This window comes from Homalodisca vitripennis, chromosome 2, assembly GCF_021130785.1.
Source record: "Homalodisca vitripennis isolate AUS2020 chromosome 2, UT_GWSS_2.1, whole genome shotgun sequence".
NCBI lineage: Eukaryota > Metazoa > Arthropoda > Insecta > Hemiptera > Cicadellidae > Homalodisca > Homalodisca vitripennis.
In genome coordinates this window covers 100,877,563-100,899,698 of record NC_060208.1, presented here as the reverse complement: position 1 = coordinate 100,899,698, position 22,136 = coordinate 100,877,563, and the positions used below count along the sequence as shown (strand labels likewise).

The 22,136-nt window shown below is 33.6% G+C and overlaps 1 protein-coding gene across 2 annotated transcripts in view; it reads left to right on the top strand.

Annotated features, from left to right (window-relative positions):
* Positions 1-22,136, top strand: part of LOC124354451 (E3 ubiquitin-protein ligase SMURF2) — a 106,125-nt gene that overhangs the window by 67,977 nt on the left and 16,012 nt on the right. For both annotated transcript variants that reach the window (XM_046804906.1, XM_046804905.1), the window contains exons 5-10: positions 1,889-2,138; positions 3,763-3,870; positions 12,492-12,622; positions 13,476-13,725; positions 17,158-17,422; positions 21,687-21,905. In XM_046804906.1, the coding sequence (XP_046660862.1) occupies positions 1,889-2,138; positions 3,763-3,870; positions 12,492-12,622; positions 13,476-13,725; positions 17,158-17,422; positions 21,687-21,905 (1,223 nt within the window). The remainder of the gene's footprint in view (positions 1-1,888; positions 2,139-3,762; positions 3,871-12,491; positions 12,623-13,475; positions 13,726-17,157; positions 17,423-21,686; positions 21,906-22,136) is intronic.

Sequence of the window (22,136 nt, the reverse complement as noted above, 5' to 3'; positions counted from 1 at the left end):
TGTTCAAACCAAATAGTCTAACATGCATGAGGATCTTTATGTCTTGTTGTTTCATATTTCTTGGCTGTAATTAACTAACTGAGTTTGCAGTACTGAACCGACCTTGTGTACCGGCGAAATCATTGTCTCGTACCGAAATCTCGTCCACCGCTAGACCCCTGATCCGCAATATTGGGCTGCAGTCTGCCTCATGGTAGGGCTGTGTTAGTATTTATTTGTTATCTTTGTATTTACGAATTGGACATATGTATTTTCTAAACATCACAGAAAGGAAAGTTATTAGGTACAAACAATGTTATGTCGACACAGAGATAAAAACTAAGGAGCTTAAAACAGTCATAGTGATAAGACGTCACTAAATTTCTCGCATATCGCTAGCGACGAAATGCTAGAGCACCGCAGCTTTGTGACATTTCTTACAAATAGTTCTAGTGCAAATATTCTGCTAGTGACGATAAAACGTCATCGTTGCACTTGCCGTAAGCGTTAAATACAGCACTACAGTTGTCTATTTGGTTTGAAAATAGACTAGATAATCGGAAATTTTCGATTGAGAAAACCGGGAAAAAACGGGGAACTTGGAAAGAGGTTTTAAGTGGCCACTCTGATATGTTTTATTTTTTTTAATCAGAAATGATGTACTTATCTACACCTTCATTACAAAGTAGGCTTTTGTAGTAAATAAATATTTTCCCCTGTTAATGCTTTAAAATTATTAAAAAATAAACTACTGTGTATAAAAAATTATTTATATATTTTAAGTTTGATGTATTATAAAAAAATATTAAGTGGTGCATTATAGCTATTTTACACACATCGTCATAAACCCTACCTTTTATAAAAGTGATGTTATGATAGAGTATATGAAAACTATAGTATTTGTAGGTTATTAGAGTAGCTCACACAAAAATAGTTCCAACAATAGTGCGTCTGAATCACCCTCAACGCCCCACTCCCAACACGATTGCCAGTTTTATGTCTATTAAAAACCGTCTGTCTCAACATCTAGTTGCGATGAACAAACATCATCAGCTGTTACTATAAACATATATTAGACAATCTGATTGATTTTTTTTCAGACAAATTAATGCATACAGTATGTTGCTACAGATACATCAGAGCAGGAACAGCAAAAGGTTAGCAGTGATATGGCAACGCAGCCTTAAATAGCAGTGGACCATTTTTGTGTCACAATAGCAGTTATGTTATTAGCTAATTTGCAATTACATAGAGATTTAAAATTTCTCAAGCTACAAAACGTCAGTATTTTTCATGATTGATGAACTTAGTTAGCTTTGAGTTTAATGGCATTTTGGTTAATAATAACACTCATAACTAAAAGTTGACAGACGTCTGTTAGGGCCATTGGATACGCATGTTACTTTTACTGTGGGGCTAAGTAAGGGTAAAGTAGTATATGGTTAAAAAGTAATAAACTTTTGTTAATAGATAATAATACTGTACTATTATAATTAATTGTTAAATTTTATAGCTATCAATTGCTGAGATGAAAATTTTTTAACTCTAAGGCAAATCTACTTTAAGTTTGTTATTGATGATGGATGAATAAGACTACATTGACAGAGGCAATCTGGCTCTGGTGAGCCAATAGATGTTGGCTACAAGAATTACATTTTCATAACAACCTGTCTAGAGAGGACAACATCAAGTTAGTTATGCAAAGAATTCAATGTCAATGAAGAAACAATGATCGTGTTCACAATTCTAACATAAGTTGATATAAGGGGATGAGGTAAGGAACTGTCATTCAAGAACATAGATGAAAAATAAATACCAAGAATGAAATTGAACGGTGTGCAGTCATTCACCAATGTGTGGTTTAAATATTTTATTACAACAATATATCTAATAAATGTCTAAATTTCAGATCAAAGGCTAGACCTGTGTAAAGCTAGTGCCGAGGATCAAGAGGTGGTGCGGGGACAGATTGTGGTGTCACTACTGTCTCGGGATGGTGGAGGTGGAGCGGCAGGACTTAACGCAGTGGTAGACCCCCACGGCGGACTGAGCTGCCCTGCTGACTTGCCTGAAGGTTGGGAAGAGCGACGAACCTCAGCCGGCAGATTGTTCTATGTCAACCATCACACCAAGACCACACAGTGGGTTAGGCCTCAGAGGTACGTGTAGAGTCAAAACATTAGACAAGCAGTAACAAAAATTTATAATATACTCAAACATGTATATATATATATATATATATATATATATATATATATATATATATATATATATATATGAATAACGTTAATTTTTTAACTTATGATCTGTAAAGTTCTTAATAGTCATTATTTCTTCTGGAGGTGATTCCTCAAGACTAACATGATTCCCTTTCATTGTTGGGATGGTTGGATCCTTCGGTGCATTCAGTCTTGATAGAGACCCTCTTACCTAGGTGTCTTCTTGGAGAGTTTGAACGGGTTTTCTTCTATATCCTCATCAATATTATCCTTTATTATCTTGCTGGAAAGAGTGGCTTGGTTGCATACCACATCCTTTTCACAAGTTTCTTCTCCCTGCCTCAGAATCCATGGGGTGGCCTGAAACCAGCAGGAGCAGGATATAACAAAAAAAACTAGTTCCAGGGAGGGATTGTTCGAACTGGTAGGTACCCTCCTGGGTTTGATTTTTTTTTGTTATATCCTGCTCCATTTCTGGTTTTATGTGAAAAAAACCAATAAACCTCGTTGTTTGTGGTAGCGCCCACCTAAGTAAGTACCTTGTGACTTACCAGCTGTTGTCGGATAATACATGAACATGAAGTGATGCCTTCACAACTTCCTGGTAGACCACCCAATATATACCATCGAAGAATTCACAGAAATAAATAAGGAAGATTGGAAGCTCTGACATGACTCCTGACATCTCTTATTTATTACTGACATTACTCTGTAATTTGTTAACATTGTGACACTTTTACTGTTCTTGAAGAATATGTTAATAAAGAAATATGATTATGATAATAGACCCTACCAAACAACTTATTTTTGGTTTCAGGCCTGCACTAAGAGTCCCACGCACTTTCATCCCCTTAGTTGCTTCTTACAACAAGCAGGAATTACTCCAAGCCTGTTTTATAGATCCTCCCATGCCTGGGTTTGGGGAGGGAGGATTTTCACAGCCTAATGAAACCAAAATAGCACTAATTGAATATAAGTAGGAATTTTGCTGCATATTGAGTACATCATTGGCCCATTTTTCCGCAGTAAACATATTAATGTAAACTTTGGAAAATAATCCTGTTAGTGGAAAATCCATAGCTAAACCTTTTTTGATAGAATTATTCATCACTGGATATGAATGAAATTTGATATCATATTTTATTTATCAGTAAAATCACTTGCTTCATAGTTTCTATTGGTGGGTTGGAATTTTCATTCGGATTGTGATTTAAAATTGTTAAGTTTTATTTATGGGGGCATTTGTATAATGGTTGATTATATCAAATTATGGTTATGGTGATGAATCTGTGTTTTAACCAAATACAAAAAAGTAGTAAAACATACTTCTGAATTGAGATTGTTGCCACCTGACGGCTAGGGGTGAGCTCCCTAGTGGCTAACGGCCGGGGCATCCACTGAAAACAGATGTTCTGCTTGCATTACAACTGCAACATATGATATGGCGATTTGAATTGTAATAATCAAAAGTTTTAACTGTTTTAACCAGTCGTTAGGAAACTTTTTGACAATGCTTATTTCACAATCATATGTTGCTCAAGGTGTCACGTATTACATGTTGTAGGCCCCAGATCCTGTTGACACCAACTCCAGAGAGCCCTGGCACTGTTGCCCCGGATGTGGAGAATATCCCACAGAACAACAATAGTCACCTGGCCAATCCCAATCAGAGGTGAGAAGTTTCACCAACAGACTATCCTACTGGAATGCAAACATTTATTTTTTGTGCAGGATTTTATAAAAAAAATAATAAAACAGCAGATCCAAAGCTCCCATTGGCTATACATTAAGGTACTGACTGTATTTTATAAGGGACTTAAAGAACAAACCTAGGGTATTATGGTAAGTTAAAAAAATGTTTAGTTCATTTTGATTTTATCATTTTCTTTTCTATTCTGTGAATGTCAAAACCTAGTTTCTGGTTAAACTGTGCAAGACAGAGAGGAGTTGTAAAAATATACAAAAGAGAGTGGTTTCAAAAATTCTAAAGTGAAAAATAAAAAAAATGCTCAGCTGAAGCTCAACTTAAATTATTAATATAATATTAATGTGGGGATTAATAACTTTATAATAATATTTATGTTAATGTCTTTGTTAAGTTTGTTTCAAAATGGCAATCGTACTAAGTAGATAGCAGTTGTTGATCTGATGACATTTACCATATACTGTTATTATGGTTATCCCATAGTATAGGAGCAAGAAATTTTGTTATATATTTTTCATCATTGATATTTTTATTCCTTATTTTTACATGGATCTCATGGTTAAATTTGTTGTTAGGAAACCAGGTCTGTATCTTAATGCTAAATCTATGCCTAAAATATTTACTCAAAAATATTCTCAAATGTAACCAAGGTTTCGTAATAAAAAAATTATACAATAATTAAAACGTATTTTCTGTACTAAAAAAGTGTTTGTTTTTTTATAAGAGATACCACTTTTTCAATCAGTAATTTAAAAATGCATATTTATTTAGCTATTCATCCAATGTTTATGGAGATAGGTATATTTCTCATCTTCAAATTTATGTAAGAAACATAACTAACTACCTACTGTTCTAGGACGATGACTTATAAAATTTATTTCCTGAAACTCAACAAAATCACAATATTTGTATGTGACATTTTATGCAAACAATTTAATAAATTTAATTTATTCTAAATATATAATAAAAATTATTTATTCAGATCTGAATATATTTCATGTTGTATAAAGATTTGTAAATTTACAAATCTAAAACCTTTACAAGTTGTGTCTTTATCAACCATTATCCAGAGACTAATCCATAGGAACACCACCGATCAAACTTATTACAAGTACATTATTTTTTAACTTAATTTCAATCATTTTTAAAGTATCTTTCTTGTATAAATAATAATTTATAATCCTTATTTAAAACCAAATGCATTTCAAGACTGTTGTTTCTTTCTTGTTTTTCTTACTAATACACATTCCAGGCTGACAGACTTCCTATTGTATTAGGGCTTTGGTTGGTGGGCTTAATGGCTGAAAGTGTGATTATTTTCATCCTTTACAAGATACTGATAGAAATTGCTCAGATGCATTGTAAAATATAATTTGTTAGAGCTATGTTTTGTAAGTATACTTTTCTTATTTCTAATCTATGATGAATTATAAAATAGTGTAAATAGCCAACAGCCAGTATGGCACAGTTTGCTTTACAGTACAAAAATATGATTTGAAGTTGAGTAACACAATACAATATATCAAATTTAATAATGATTACCTAAAGTATAATGTATAGCCTAATTATGTCCAAATAGAGATAAAAATTCAATCTACTCCAACAAAACAAATTACAGTGCAATCTCGCTAATTCTGTAGTATATCGGGATTGGTAGTGTCGGATTACCGAAATTGCCGGATTAATGGATGTATGGGTAAAAACTTACGAAAAACATACAAATTTACATTGAAATTTATTAGAAACCAGTTAAAGTATAGTTTAACAAGTAGAACGCAAAGGTACAATTGTTAATGTCACATGTTTACATTTTTCCAACATCGCACTCAACTATTATAAAATATTGTAATAACACACACGAGCACACACGTCAACGAAACACAAACACAAGCAAACACATCAACGGAACGAAGCTGTATACAGTAGTACTGTAGCCAGAGCGCAAATAGGCAAGCAACTGACGAGTGCCTAGTGGCGGCGCGGCGGGCCGGTGAGTCATCCATGCTTGAACCGAAGGGCATTGACCCGACCCGTCATCGTTCGCACAGTACCGGATCACTGGACGTGCTGTATTAGAGAGCCGGATTATAGATTATAGATTACCGGATTATAGAGACCACTGTATTGTCAATATACCATTTTATGCAAGTCTGGGCAGCAAGCTACCTGGTCATGAGCCTAGGATCTGTATTAATGAGCCCAACCAGTAATGTATAAACAAATTCAGTAACTCTTCAAACCAAATCATTAACCATGTGAAAATGATTGTAAAAATCATCCTTAGAATTCATTCTTAGATCTATTATCGTAAAGAAATTTCTGTTGTACCAGTCTTAGCAACTTATTGTCAACATTCATTTTTCTACATAAATGTAGTGGACAGATAATACATCTCAACAACGGTTGTTTTAGCAATCTACCTCAAAGACAAGATTGCTCAACATCCAGAAGCCCTCATATTGCACAGTACTTATTGAGTGTTTTGGCTTGATTATATTGTGTTCTAATCGTACTTAACAACACATTTTACAAAGAAATTTCTACAATATACTAGAGTGTGTAGAAGGGCCTTTATAAATTTGGAATGTGCTATCAAAAGCCATAGAATAGGAATCTTACTAGGCTGTAGTCTAGTAACTACGAGGGTTGTTCAGAAAGAAAGTTGCTTTAATAAATAATAATGAACTCTTACAGATGTTTTATTATAGACATTTGAAATAATAACCCTTTGAATATTTTAGCACTTATTGTATCTAGGTACAGTATTTTCAATACCTATTGAATAAAATTTTGGCCCCTGTATAGGTAACCATGCTGAAAATGCCTTGAATGATTGTAAACCTTGGATTATCCCTAGCCTTACGATAGATTTGTTTGACAAGGTAATCGGTAACCACAGGTGATACGGCTACTTCACTTTGCATCATGAACCTTATTTCATTCTTTACAAAACAATCTCTTAGTTGCAGTATAGCTCATAATGTCTTCCCTATAAACAGAACACATTTCCACTGGTTGCATTTTCTTTATCAAAAGAAATCTAATAATGTTATGTACTTCACAGCCGTCAGGAGAGCTGATTGTGGCGGCCACTTTGAACACTAGTTTAGAACATTTATAATAGCATTATCGTCACTATGACACTGCTAGATGCACCCTGAAAGTAGCTACACATCGCCACTCAGATCATGCCACTAATATCAACTATTTGGCTATTTCGTGCCTCAGTGATTTACTTTCCGAATGACCCTCGTAAGTACCTAAATACCAAATTGTCTGATAAAATTACGAGACAATTTTTCAACTGCTCAAAATCCAATCAGTTTTAAATAGTACAAAGAGAAACTTGAAAACTTTAGTTACGGTAAACCACTGTTTTTGTATAAAGCAGATTAGAACAAAAAAGTAAAACAGTTAATCTGTGATAATGACATAAAAAAATAGGACTAACACATACCAAAGATGGTTAAAGACACTCATTAATAACAGCTAACTTTTGTTTAATGGTAATAAGATCATTTATCTAAAAAATGGTCAATCCAGTAGCATCATAGCTGAGTGGGTCATTAGTAAACTTCGTAACCTTCTATATTATTTTATTATAAAAAGAGAAAAATTAACATTTTTTGAATAAACTGTAGAAATGTATTAGTAAATAGTGGAAATTAATATAACAAAAGGTGAGATGAATATTCAATTCAATTCAAATTGATAAATATTTGTTTATAACAATTTAAAAAGGTTATATAAATTCTTAGAAATCACTAAATATTAATATTAGTAAAGGAACGAGCTTTCAGATATTGATGATGTGGTAGAGATGCTCGTAGTATGACGATTTGGTCCCTCAGATGGTGAATCATCTGATCAATACTTAACAATGGTTTTTGCCAGATGGGTAATTCTTAATCAGTCAATTAAATTAATTATAAATATATTGAAAGATGTATAATTCTGAGATTAAATGGGTAAGTAAGTAAGGGTACAATCAAGCTGTTGGGAATATATTTGTGCTGGTTGTACCGAACAGTCCCGGACTTAATGCTGGAGCAGGCGTATGTTACATGGTCTATGTTTAGTCACTCTTTATTGTTATAAGCCATTCTAGTTCTGAAACATCCAATAGATATTGTTGCTATGGTCTTTTCTGGTTCTTTTACTAAGAAGATATACATTTCTAATAATCAAATTCAAATCAAATCTGCTTTCTGGCTAAAATGCTGTGGTTTCTCTGTTTCTTATAGTGCTAAAATATACACCCAAGTGTCAAGTAAGATTTTTTCTTCAGTAACCGGGTAAACAATTTATAACATTTATAAAATTGAAAGAAAAAAAGTGTAATTGTTCTATTTTTCATCTATGCATGGACTTGAGTGAGTTATCTGTTGTTATCACATGTGTAGATGACTTGATCAGACAATTAGTGCTGGACTGTGGTTGCAGTTTGATTCCTCTGGGCTGTTCATCTCTGCTGTTCTTATCTGTACTGACCTTAGCTTTCAATCACCTACTCAATCCTTCTGAAGGTTACTACACAACACACCAAACTACATTGTGAGTGAGCGGCACGCACTGCAGGTGTCCTCCACAGTGGAGTGTCATTAATGATACAATTCAGAAAGTGTGTTCCCGTCATGACTTTTATAACTCCCTCCAGTTTAGTAATATGTATACGTTGATTGTCTCTGAGACCACCAAGCGGCAAGATGTGATTTTTTGCTAATAGCTTCTGAAGCCTTGTACCACCCTGCACACTGTCAATGTCAGTGCAGAGTTTCTTCCTAGCTAATCTCTTAGTCGTAAGGATCTTGCTGTTGTAGTGCAAGAGGCTCGTGGTAGGTCTCCCAAATATTCCAAGTTTTTGCTCTCATGTATAGACCCCTGACTTTTCCTCAAAGAGTCCAGTTCAGAGCTCCACTTGACTACTTTGGATCGTCTCCTGTTAATAATAGGACAGCTGAGATCAAATGAATCCACAATTGCAGATGTCAGATTGTTGGCAGATTTGTCCAGCTGCACTGTATTGTGAATCCGTTTCCGGTTACTACCGTCAGATTCTAGTTTTACCCTTAGGTACTTCTTGTATGAAACTCAGTCTGTGTTTCTCAGATTCCTATACTGAACATTTACAAGTTCCAGGTCTCCGATTTTAAAGCAGATGTGAGCATAATCAGAGAGGAGGGCTCGTCAGGCACATGCCATCCGTGTGTCCGATTAACCATATCCCCGTCATCATGGTCAAATATATCACCTCCCTACATGTCTGCGTACGAAACGTAAGAACCATTACCCTCAATTGCAATCACCAGACTGCAGGACATTATATACTTCAGAAGCGACTTGCCTCTGCTGTTTGTGTTGGTGCTGCTCCACGCCTCATTGTATGAATTAGCGTCATAGCCAATCATCAACTCCCAACATGATCTTCCAAGGTAAGCCATCTCTCTGGTGGTTGTGGAATCCACATCATCATAAGGGAGAATGATGATGTAATCAACAGGGTTCGTCCAGCACCAGCCCCAATCAGCCTGACTGTGGAGAGATCCTTGCAACAAAATTCCAGAAGAGGAATGCACTTCATCATGTTGCTCACAACAATACAAGCTCTGGCATTATTAACATGGGCACTAACAGTTTTGACCCCTGCAATGGAGTACTGATATTTTACCCTTGCATATCCAGGATTCCTGTATCAAAGCCACATAAAATTCTTTTGCCAACAAGGGTCTGCAGAACACAGCTGAAGCAGTTTTACTGTGCTGCAGATTGACCTGAAGGACCTTGTTCCCATTATCAGTTACAACATCTCATGTCTGGTCTGCTTGTCCTCTACATCAACACCACTAACTGCTGAATTTTCTTCGATAGTAGTTGACCATGATGAACAGACAGAGACACCCAAACCAAAACTGCTAGATGCAACTGCCTGCTGTAACCTTTCCAGATCAAGATCTGTTGGGTTCTTGATTTCAAGATTTATAAAAGGTCCCACAAGTACCGTGGAAATGAAAGATCTGCCCAGTCAGAGTGCTGTGTGACCAGGTAAGACTATTTACACTTGGGAGGGTGCCCAACCCTTAGTTTGTGAAGCACTGCCCCTGCGCCATGCATCCCTTAGGCACGGGTCGCCTTAGACAATGGGATTGGGGGGCCCTCAGTCATGCAAAAGAAGTGTGTGGTACGATTCCAGACAAACCAGTCGAGACTAGTCATGGCCAACCTGGCACCACTACTTTGCGGTGCCGAGGGCAACCGCTGCATAGAGTGCACAATCTGGACACTAGCCTAGATTCTAGAGTTCCGTCAAAACCAGGGCCACCTCTTGCCATACCCTTAACTAGCATTTATCTGAGCCCAGTCATTGGTTGGATTCGGATCCCCATTGGTCTTATGTGGCAACTGAATGTCACCCCCTGGGGATCCTTTCCCAGTTCATTGGGGATCACCTGAACTAAACTCAGCCCATCCCCTAGACTCCTATGCGAGGTTATGTGTGTCTTTGTTTTTGTTTAGTTGTGAAATTAATTGTAATTGGTGTAAAAAAGCTGTGGGATTCTGTTGTTGCTTTGTTATTAGTCAGTGATTACGAGAGCAATCTAATGCAATTATAGTGCTGGATGTGTGGAAGATATAATTATTTCCTTTGTTCAAAAGAGTTTTCTGATTATCAATTTGTGTGAGAAGAATTTGTGAATAAAGAACTTGAACATCAAGGCAAAGGTTATTTGGATTATTTTCCGATTATACGCTATGTTTAAATAATTGTTAAGTAATTTTTTGTACAGTGAATTTTAAAAAATCTGAATTTCCTAGAAAACTAGAAGTTTAGTAAATGTCTAGCAAAATTATATAAAAACATTACTTGTAAATTTTCCTTTATTTTATTTTTAAGCTTATTATTTGAGATATATGCATAAAAATTTTATTTATGTAAAAAACATTGTTTTATATTATATTACTAGGTAAAGTTAAGTTTTATGAATTTAAAAATTAAAATGAAACATAATGTAGGGATTGGAGGTGAATTATATTTTATTTAACCATCTTATTGATTTAAACCAATTTAACAGGTATTCAACATAGTTTTGGCGATCATAGTCTAGTGGATAAAATTGTTCCTCTGAATATAGTGAAATCTTATGTGGAGTTGTGACTTCTGAATCAAGAGTTTTGTTCAAGAAATCTACAAATTAATCTTCTAATATGTCATATGAAGTGTAACATTTCAGAAACAATGATATATAATTAGTTTTGTTACAATTTATAACCACCTTTTATCGAGTAAGTAGGAAATAAATTTAAACTTCTTTGAACAAATATTTGAAATGTACTAACAATTTAATCCAAATTTGATCAAATCTGTAAATTTTATAAAGTAATTGAAAGGAGTGAATTCAATCAAAGTTATACATAAATTATTATAGAATAACAGCAGTAAATATAGGAATTATTTATGGTTTAATCACTTAATCATGGGTCTCACGCACTTGGTCAGAAGAACCTTTATTTAATTTATTGGTTGGAATAAGTAAAAAATTGGTAAATTTTGAAAAACAATACATTAAGAGTATTACAATATTAAGAATACACTGCCAACATTTTCTCTCAACTGGACAGCAGTAGGATGATTTGAATTATCCAAGTGAATAATGTAGTGGAGATTAGATCGGATTCCAAATACTATCCTGACTTGTAGTAAATTGTGAGGTTTTGTGGATGTTCCCATAAAATGTGTATTCAACTCAAAGTAACATTACAATTCATGTAGTATCAGTTTCAAATAAAAGGGATAAAATAGGATGTGAAATGAAATTAAAATGTTATAAAAAAATCACACTATAAAAAGGGTCTCTGGTTGTTATTGCGTACAATAAGTTCTTGAGATTACACTTAATAGATTGGGATCCAAATTATTTGAGATGTTCTTCCAATATACTCTATACTAAGGGTAATTTTTGTCAGGTGGGTCATTGTAAATCAGTCAATTAAAGTAATTATAAGTTAAATTGTTTGATTCTGAGATTACATGGTTAAGTAGATGATACAAATAATTATGAAATGAGTACATTTACATTATAAATTGTGTATCCTTAAGGGTAGTAGTAGTACACTTTATCAGATATTAATAATTTGGTATTACAAATCAATAGATAAAATAAGTTAATAGAGTAAATAAAATAGTTTGACAATAATTTTAAATATATTTCGTACTAGCATTTACTCACAGCTTCATGTGCAATTTTCAAAATCGAAGGGTGTAACTTCTTAGTGAAAGCATTTATCATGCAGTATAATGGAACCCTATGATATTTCAATGTCCATGGTTAGAGACTCAAAATATAAATACAATTTTGACTGGTTTTTATTTCAGGTTTTGCGTGTGTATGAGCATGCATTTTTGGTTCGAAACAATTACATTTCTGACTGCCCTGACCAAGAAAATATATCTTGTACATGTAAAGGTGTCAGAAACGTCAAACTCCGGCATTTTAAATTTCCTTTTGTTACAAGTTAAAATGTTCTGACAGATTGCTGTTTATCTGTTCATTACAATGGGAATGTCACTGACTGATACATGGAATGTTTAGGCACAACCGTGAGGAGGCTCCCTGTATCAGACATATCCCCGGACAGAGACGAAGCAACCGGCGACAACAAGCTAGAACATCTCAGGGTACCCACCAGCTGACACAGCCACCAGACCTGCCCCATGGCTATGGTCAGTGTTGCCAACCGTAGAAAATACAACTACATTACAATACAATCACACTTACTTCAAATGTCTTAGAAGATCACGATTGTTCAAAACACTGAAATATATTTTCTTAGGATACTTATTTGAACAATTTTGTTTTAAATAAAATTACTGAAATATTCTTAAACACACCATTACTCTTTGAGGACAAGTGGACAACATATCGTCCTACTACGTTCTGTTGAAAAAGGCCACTGAAAGATATATATCGTCCATTTGAAGGTTTTTATTTTTGTTGTAAACCAGTAGATTTGAGGTTGTTCTTTAAATGTACTTCAAAAATATATATCTTCCCAACATAAAAACATATTTTGTTTTCTTGCTGTAAACAGTATAAACTTATAAATTAAATAGAAAAAATTTTGTTTTTATACTTAATTGTTAATGAGAAAAACACAATATTTATCCAATTATTATAACATGTCAATGGACAATTCAGTTAAAATCTTTTTCTACAAATCTAAAAAGTTTTGAATTATTTCTAGATATCTGTAATTGCTCATTTTGAGCACAGTCTTTTCATTTACACCTAATTAATAACAACCTTGATTCTAGTGACAATGAAAAATTTTCACAACCCTCAAAGCTTAAATTTACTTTTACCAGCCTTATCTATCTCAACCCTGTCTCAACTGAACTGTCTTTGTTTAAGTTTCCTGAAGTTTGTTTATTTAACAATTTCTAATTATGCTTACGTTCTTTCTTTACCTTTGTATATATATATATATATATAACCTAATTTTACTAATAAAAAAATATCTAACCTAACTCCTCAAGCTAAATTTTAGTCCGTTTTAACTAACTATTGTGGACACAGAGCTGCGCACGACACAGCAAGGCCAGGTGTACTTCTACCACATACCGACAGGCAGCAGCACCTGGCATGACCCCCGGATCCCAAGAGAATGCACAGCAGAGTTAACAGCTGAGGTGCTGGGACCACTACCGTCTGGCTGGGAGGTGCGGCAGACAGCCAGCGGACGGTTATACTATGTTGACCACAACAACCGCACCACACAGTTCACCGACCCTCGTCTCTCCACCACTATTATCTCCAATATCATCAAGTCAGTATACGCAGCTCACTATATTTGGTTTTCTTACGTAAGTTGGATCAGCTCACTTTTACAAATTACGCCAACAAATTAAAATCTGTAGTAATCCTATTAGAATTGGTACACAGTAACAGTGTTTTTGTTATACCTAGATACTTGTGATTGGTAATGGATGGTTAGTCACAACAAGATTCAAAACAATAATGTTCTTTTGTTCAAAGTTTATTATTGATAACGGTAAATTTGAAGCAATAACAGGATTACAAAACTCTTTTAGCGTTAGTAAATTATATAAAAGTTGTTAATAGGTACTTATAAATAAAAATAGTATTTGACTTTTCAATTTAATTTATTATTATTTTTGTAATATTTTTATCCTATCAAATCATCAGTCGTTAACCCTTTGAGTGCCACAGCGTCGCTAATTTTGACGGTACGAAAAGTGCATAAAGTGCCAGCGTCGCCAATTTTGACGTTTCATATTTCGATAATATTTTATATAGTACAAGATTATTTTGGCCAAATAATCAGACGGCTGTATTCAATAGGATCCAAACTATCAATAAATACGAGTTTTATTTTGTTTCTCTACTATTTTATCTGTGAAACGTATGTTGTTTGGGTACTTATCAAGAAGCCAGTATTTATGGACGAGTTTTCCTTATCGGGGACAAAATAAATTACAGTATTAAAAACAACTGACTTTATTTAACCTATTTTGGAATTTACAAGTTATTACGACAATCAATTAAATCAAAAACTGTAAGAACAACGTTTCATTATTCGAAAATGTCTGGTCATTCGTGTGTCTATTTGGAGACGATTGGAGATAGGAAGTATGACTCATCGAGTATTTTTAGATTCATTATGGAAGAAGGAACGTATAATGAAGTTTATTTTGATCTCTGATAAGGAAAACTCATCCAAAAATAGTGGGCTGTGATAAGTACCTGTACGATGATTCTGTCTTCTAGTCACGCGACGGACGAGTACCGTATTGCGTAACGGCATTTCTTGTTGTTTATGTGCCGATAACCAAGCATTTGAGTAAATACAAAATAAAATATTAACTTATACAGTATTTTACTGTATTTCTTTACAAAAGTAATGTATGATTTGAGTTGTGTTCAAGCGAAAAACGTGAATTTTCAGTGTAAATATTATTAGGGTTATTGTTTAGTAAATGTAAAGTTTTATGTAAATATGTTAGCAAGTATTTGTTTCTAAATTTACTAATCATATTTATTTGTGTTATATTAATGTTTTATTAGATTTATTGGGAAAACTACATCATTACTAAGTAATTTCTAAACTCTGACAAATGAAGTACAGTTTATAAAATGTCGGTACCGGGCAGCATTTTGTTAATACATATAATGCCATGTTTTTAAAATTCTAGAATAAGATATTACACATGGGTTTTATTTAGAATCATATGGCCTTTATCATGGTATAAAGAAAAAAAATCTTAAAAATACCGTATACACACAAATTAGGTCGAAACTTAACTTTTTATACAAAAGTAAAAAACTTTTTTATAAATTCTGAAATTTTTATATTTTTATAAATCAAATTTTATTTGTAACGATATGTATCACATTCTGCATTTAATAAGAAAAAAAACAGCAACAAAATTATAGAAATCTGTTTGGTAGTTATTTTACAACAGCTTTTTTCCCAAAAGCTTACAAATATGCGAAAAACAGCGTGGCACTTTATGCATATGCCTTCGGAAAATACCCGTGGCACTCAAAGGGTTAATAACAAACTTTACACAAAGGAAGTTGTTAGTCACCAAATAAAATAAAATAAGTAACATAAATTAAAAGCAAGTGTTTTTATAGCAGACACTATTTTAATAAACTGTTTATAGATTTGTATGATAGTAATTAATGTATGTTTGCAAAGGGAAACATTTTACTATATCTATATCTATAAGTGCTAATTTAGAAATAAAGCAAACGTATAACAGTTTTGTATTTTACTAAAATATTCACAATATAATTTTATAGGTGACATGTTTAATGTTTACTTGAATTAATAAACAATAATTATTATAAACTTAATTTAAAGTGGTACTGGCCAGATATCTGTGGAGAAAGGTTGTCATGTAATTGCATGCACTAGATATTGGAATCATATGTACTTGCTTAATTACATCACTTGTGATAAAATAAATAATCTGCAATCACTTAATCCTTTACAAACTATTTTTTTCTACCTGCCTGCTGCTCCCTCAGCTCTTATTTATTTTTGTATATTTATAGTGAATAACATCTGTCTAGTAAACAATTAGTTACATGTACATATACACTTATATTACATTTAATATTTAATACACTCAATAGTTTATTTTGATTAGGTTCCTTAAACCCACCTACTAAAGTATAAGGAAAATCAGTTCCATCATAACATTCCTACAGTTGTTAAACCCATCTCCATAACACCATTATTAGTTTAAATAAATAAACCTTTATTGTCACAAATTTTTCACAATATAGCACAGTTATAAACCAGATGACATTGTCAGATATAAGCTGCACTACTCTTGTATGAGTAAATAACATTTCCAAAAAAACAATACAATGAAACAAGTTACTAATTGACATTGTAGGAAAGCAATCATGTCAACTTGTAGACCTACTTAAACACACACTAAAGTGCTACAAATTATTTATTTCTTAAACAAAATCTATACTTTGGATTTGTTGTTTAGCTTGAGTGTACTTATGTGATTAAATTCACATAAATATATTTTTTATTATTTATTAAATTTCTTGAACAAATAAATTTAGAAAATTACAGGTTTGTGCTTTATTATAACTTAATATTCTGATAAAAATTAAAACTTGTTACGTTTAGAGAAGTGATTAAGGTTTAAATTATTACTAAAAAAATTACTACCAGTAGACTTAAAATGATGTACCACTGCCGACAGTTAAACATGCCACCTCAATATAACACCTTATCAGTGTTATAACACCTCACCTAAAGAAAAGTATTCATGTTTCATCTATATAAGCAATGTAAACAAACTTTTAAACAATTAAAATAATTGCTAAAAACATATGATGACAAAACAAAAAATAAGAATGATACTTTAGGGTTAACCATTTTTAATAAATGAAATCATTTGGTTAGGTGTTATATTCTGAGATGATTATTTTAATGATACCTAGCAGAAATTTGGCATAAATAATATGTCAAGCGCTAACTAGTATATCTCAGAAATCAGTTGTGAACGTGCATCATATGACCAGCATGTTTATCTACCTCAATGAGTTGTTTTGTGCAAATTATCAAATATTTTTTATAAAAAAGTTTTTAAGTTGATTTGCAGCAAATAGTTTTAAACGAGTTTTCACTTAGTTACAGGCAGGTTGTTCTCATAATTTATTTTTAATAATATGTTCCAAATTTATTTTAATTTAAATTTTTTTTCAGAAAAAACAACCCTCCTAGTACACAGACCCCTGCAGTGCCTAGTAGTGCCAACCCTACCACACCGTCCAGTGGCGGGGAACCGAGCAGTGCTACCACGACAGCCGTCATCCCAACCACCCCCGCCGCTCCTCCTGAAGGTGAGGCGCTGCCCAAGTATCGACGAGACCTCGTAGCCAAACAGAAGATACTTAGGGCAGAACTTACGGCTTTGCAGCCCCAGAGTGGCCATTGTCGGCTAGAAGTCTCGCGTACAGAAATATTTGAGGTCAGTACAGTGGTTGGTTGTTGTTCCATGTCTCTAAATATGATATATAAGCTGTTTTTTGATTTCTTAAGTTAGAGATTTGAAACTTGGTTAATAGGTTCCTCTTCAAGAAAGAACTTTGTTGATTCTGGGTTAAATAAAACCAGTTTCTTACAAACCATGCTTTTTAGTCTTTGGACGAATATTTAAGACAAATGTATAACTTTTTATAATGGATATTACGGAAGAAATATATAAATTTTAGTGTCTATTCTTAGTTTATTTCTTTTATTTTTTTATTAGGTAATAATGCTATTTAAATATTAATAAAAACACTACTTTTCCAAATTGTTTATTTTTTCGGGCGAGGCCTTTCAAAACCAAAATTTGTGGAATTGCCTGAAGATGAAACCTTTGGTTTTGAAAGGCCTCGCCCGAAAAAATAAACAATTTGGAAAAGTAGTGTTTTTATTAATATTTAAAGAATTTTCCAATTGCTCCAAGAGTCTACAATAATGCTATTGTTTTAAAATTTTATCACATTTAATGTCACTCCTTTGTACAAATTATATAAATTTAAAAATACATAAAAACCTTGTTTTATGAGAAATAAATGTCATATATCTTGTGGATAACTATAATGGCCCAAGACAATCATAGAATAAACAAAATTTTAACAAACTGAGTAGAATCTTATGACATTTTGTCATGTGACGTAGTAAGATGTGATGAAGTTACTTTGTTGGATTCGTTAGTAAGACTTTTGTTGCCTTCTGTCGGGCCCTTAATTTTCTGTTATATAGGTTCATTTATTAATTCTTTAGTAGCCATGGCTAATTGCAATAAGCATGCTTATGGAAACTAATTTATTCGAATTTTGTTTTAAAAGTGTTATTTTGAACTCTGCCGAGCGGTGGGACTTAAAAATATCAGTGTGACGACTTAAAAAAAGTATTTTTAGCCATATAATATTGTACATACTTATTTTTCAGTATTCAGTGTGTTAAAGGAGTTTGCAGAGGTTCAGAGAAATAGCTTTATTTTTAGAACTAAAGCATCTCCACTACTCTTTACTATAATTTGATAGTTCATTACATGATCTTCCAAAATATATGCCTTTAATCTGCAAATGATATGGGCATAATATATTTGTATACTCGCAAAAAAGTATTTTAAACTTAAAATGTGTTGAAAATGTTCAAACCACCCTTCGTAATGATGAAAAATATTTAAATATAATTTTGTGATTGAAAATTTGCATACTGCATGTGACCTTTAGTCCACAAATAGACATGCAGCAGACTTGCAGCAATGCATGAACATAAATTTAGAAAATACTAACTGGAAACATAACATTATTTACAAAAGTAGGATAATTTGTTAATCAGATATTCTACAGGGTGGGCCATGTCACTTGACACTACCAGTCACTCAGTATCAATTTAACTCTAGTTGTAACCTGTCAGCTGTTACAACAAAACAACAGTATTAGGATATTTTTGAGTTATGTTGAAGTTAGCATCTTGCTAGAAGTGGTTTTGGTACATTAAGTTTTCTAAATAATTGAGTTAATCATGAGTAATATGTTCCCAATAAGAGAAGGTGTTTTTATTCTTCAGCATTGGTGTTTACATGATCATAATTACAATGACGTAGCAGAGTCATTTGTGAATCAATTCCCAAAGAGTAGACCATTATCACGACAAGCCATTGATAACCTAAATACATTTTTTTTTTAGAGAGAGAGAGAGGCAGGAATATGCTTTTGCGCACACAGGTGGCCAGCCTGTAGTGTGGGACTCCTACTTACGTAGAATACACACTAAAAACCTCCTCTACTCTTAGGTTTCTAGCCTGGAAACCGCTTATCGCTTTAAACTTTGGGCTAGGCCTAATTTTGGCTTACACCCAGGGGGCTCGCACCTATCCAGCCTGTCGGATCTTGGATCTGTCCCACGTTGCGGTCCAGATCAGTCTTTTTGGCGTGGATTATACCCTGTGCAAAGCTGGATCAGCAGCACCAGTAGTCCTCGCCCTCCAACATCCGGTCACAGACCGTGTCCACCAAAATCATACCGAAAGTTTGAGTCACTTCAAGGTGGGGCCTTTCCCAATGCGGGTAGTGGAAGAAAGTGTTCCGCGTCGTCGGGAACGCCTGAGCAATAAATGCAATCCGGCGAAACGGCCTTGCCCATTCACCATAAATAAAAGGTTTGAAGTGACTGGGTCTATAGCTGATCTTCCACGATCAGGTAGACCTAAATCTGTTACAACATAAGAAAACGTCATGACTGTTGCGCAAAGTTTTGTCCAATCGCCATCAAAATCCACCCGAAGAGTATCTAGTGAACTTGGTATATCTAGACACATATTAGATGAATGTTAAAATCGGTAGAGCTGAAACCATATCAGCCTACTTTACTGCAAGGTTTGAATGAAGATGATTATGGCAGACAAATAGAATTTTGTGAGTGGTACGTGATAAGACAAGAAGCTGACAATATATTTTATAAATCCATTTTGTGGAGTGATGAGGCAACATTCAAACTTAATGGTCGATTGAACAGACATAATTGTGTGTACTGGGATTCTGAAAACCCACATTTAGTCATACAGACTGAATTATGTGCCCCTGGAGTATGTGTGTGGGCTGAAATCTTTGCTGGTGGACTTATTGGACCATTCTTTTTTGAACAAACGGTTAATGCTGTTAATTACCATGATATGTTACATGAGGTCACAGTTGAATTGGAAAACAGTCCTGCATTCGAACAACTACAACCTATTCATGAAAAATTTATTTGGCAGCATGATGGTGCACCTCCTCACTATGGGAACAATGTGAGAGATTTCTTGAATGAGACTTTTGCAGAATAGATAGGAAGACGAAGTACAACTGAATGGCTTGTGCGTTTACCTGATATCACCCCAATGGACTTTTCAATTTGGGGAATTGTAGAAGACAAAGTTTATTCAGAGAAACCAAGGGATCTGCAACAATTAAGAGAACGTATTGAATTTGTATTTGAAAAATTATCTACCAAAGCTATCACTGACACCATATGCGCTTCTGTGTTTAAAAGATGTGACATGTGTATAGAAAATAATGGAGGACACTTTGAACATTTACTTTAGGTATGTCTTTGTTATGTGGTATGAAAATTTAAATTATAAACATTTATATTTAACATATACTTTATAATAAATTAATACTACTTAGTATCGCAATGCATTTTTGTCAAGTGACTTATGGCCCACCCTATATTTATGGGTTTTTATACATAAAGTATGACAAAAATTTATGAGGCGGCAGATCTTCACAGATTTATTGTCGAATCCTACCAAGTGATTCTCAAATCTAAATCTTTGTTGAAGAGTGTGGATTCAATATTCGGCATTTGGCTTCGTCACAGTACTATATTATTCTAGTATAATTGGATTCAACAATGTTTCAACAACAGCGTTTTTTTATTACTGCCCCACAATCTCTTCTAGTAGGATAATTACACCATTCAATTACAAAGTTAAATGCACGCCAGATCTTCGAGTCATCCTGATCCAGATGGCAACTCCCAGTGACTGATGTTCACCATTTTCAATTTCTATATATAAATGGTAGTAGAGGTATAGTTTACACAACAGATTTTAACCATCAAAAAATATTTTAGTTATCTCTTTTCAGCATATTTCCAATTTATTTAAGTAGTTCAAATTTAAAATATTTCAAACTTGTTAAACCAAAAAGTTCAAATGGCAAGGTATAACTTTCATTACACCTATCATTAGCAATACTTTTAGAAAGAGTATTTCTTTGATAATGATAACCTTGAATAAAAATTTGGATTTGCTAAGAGCTTTAGCGAGATAACAGTAAAAATAAAACAGTGAAACCGTACAAATCAGGTAGGACTCAACCTACCTTTACATTCGAAAAATATGGAGGTTTTCGTTAAAACGAAGAAGGTAGATTTCTTAGTTACGTCACTATTCATCATGGATGGGTGCCTCACCCTGTATAGTCACCAATATTATTATTATGTTCTGTTGTGTAAAAGAGTATACCATAGCACAATGTCATTATCTGTTCTTCAAAATTTCTTCTTAAAAAATTTTTAATTTATTACTATAATCTGTAAGAAAACTGAGTTATTTTACCTCTAGTTTTCCTTGTTTGTAAAATGTTTTTAACAGAGTTTACACCATCAGAACAGTGTCAATTTTGAAGAAATTTTAGGGCTGCAAAGATACAGAAGCAAAGCTAACCGTGTGAATCATGTTATCTCAGGAGTCGTACCGACTGATTATGAAGATGCGGCCGAAGGACATGAGGAAGCGGCTTATGGTTAAGTTTCGCGGCGAGGAGGGGCTGGACTATGGCGGAGTAGCAAGAGAGTGGTTATACCTTCTCAGTCATGAGATGCTGAATCCTCAGTATGGACTGTTCCAGTACTCACGAGAAGACAACTACACCCTCCAGATCAACTCCGACAGCAGCGTTAATCCTGTGAGTTTATCAGTCGGCAATTGAGAGTAATTTGAATAGTGTCCTAACATAACAATATTTTTTTCTTAATCTCAGTTGAATAATACAAATACAATTAATGATAATAAATATTTCTCTTTCTTTAAGTTTTACGCTTAAATTTTGATTTAATATCATCTTAAAACTTCAAGATGTGTTTGAAATATTACTTTGAGTACTGTCGGCAGCAAAAATAAGATATTCTCTTTAATA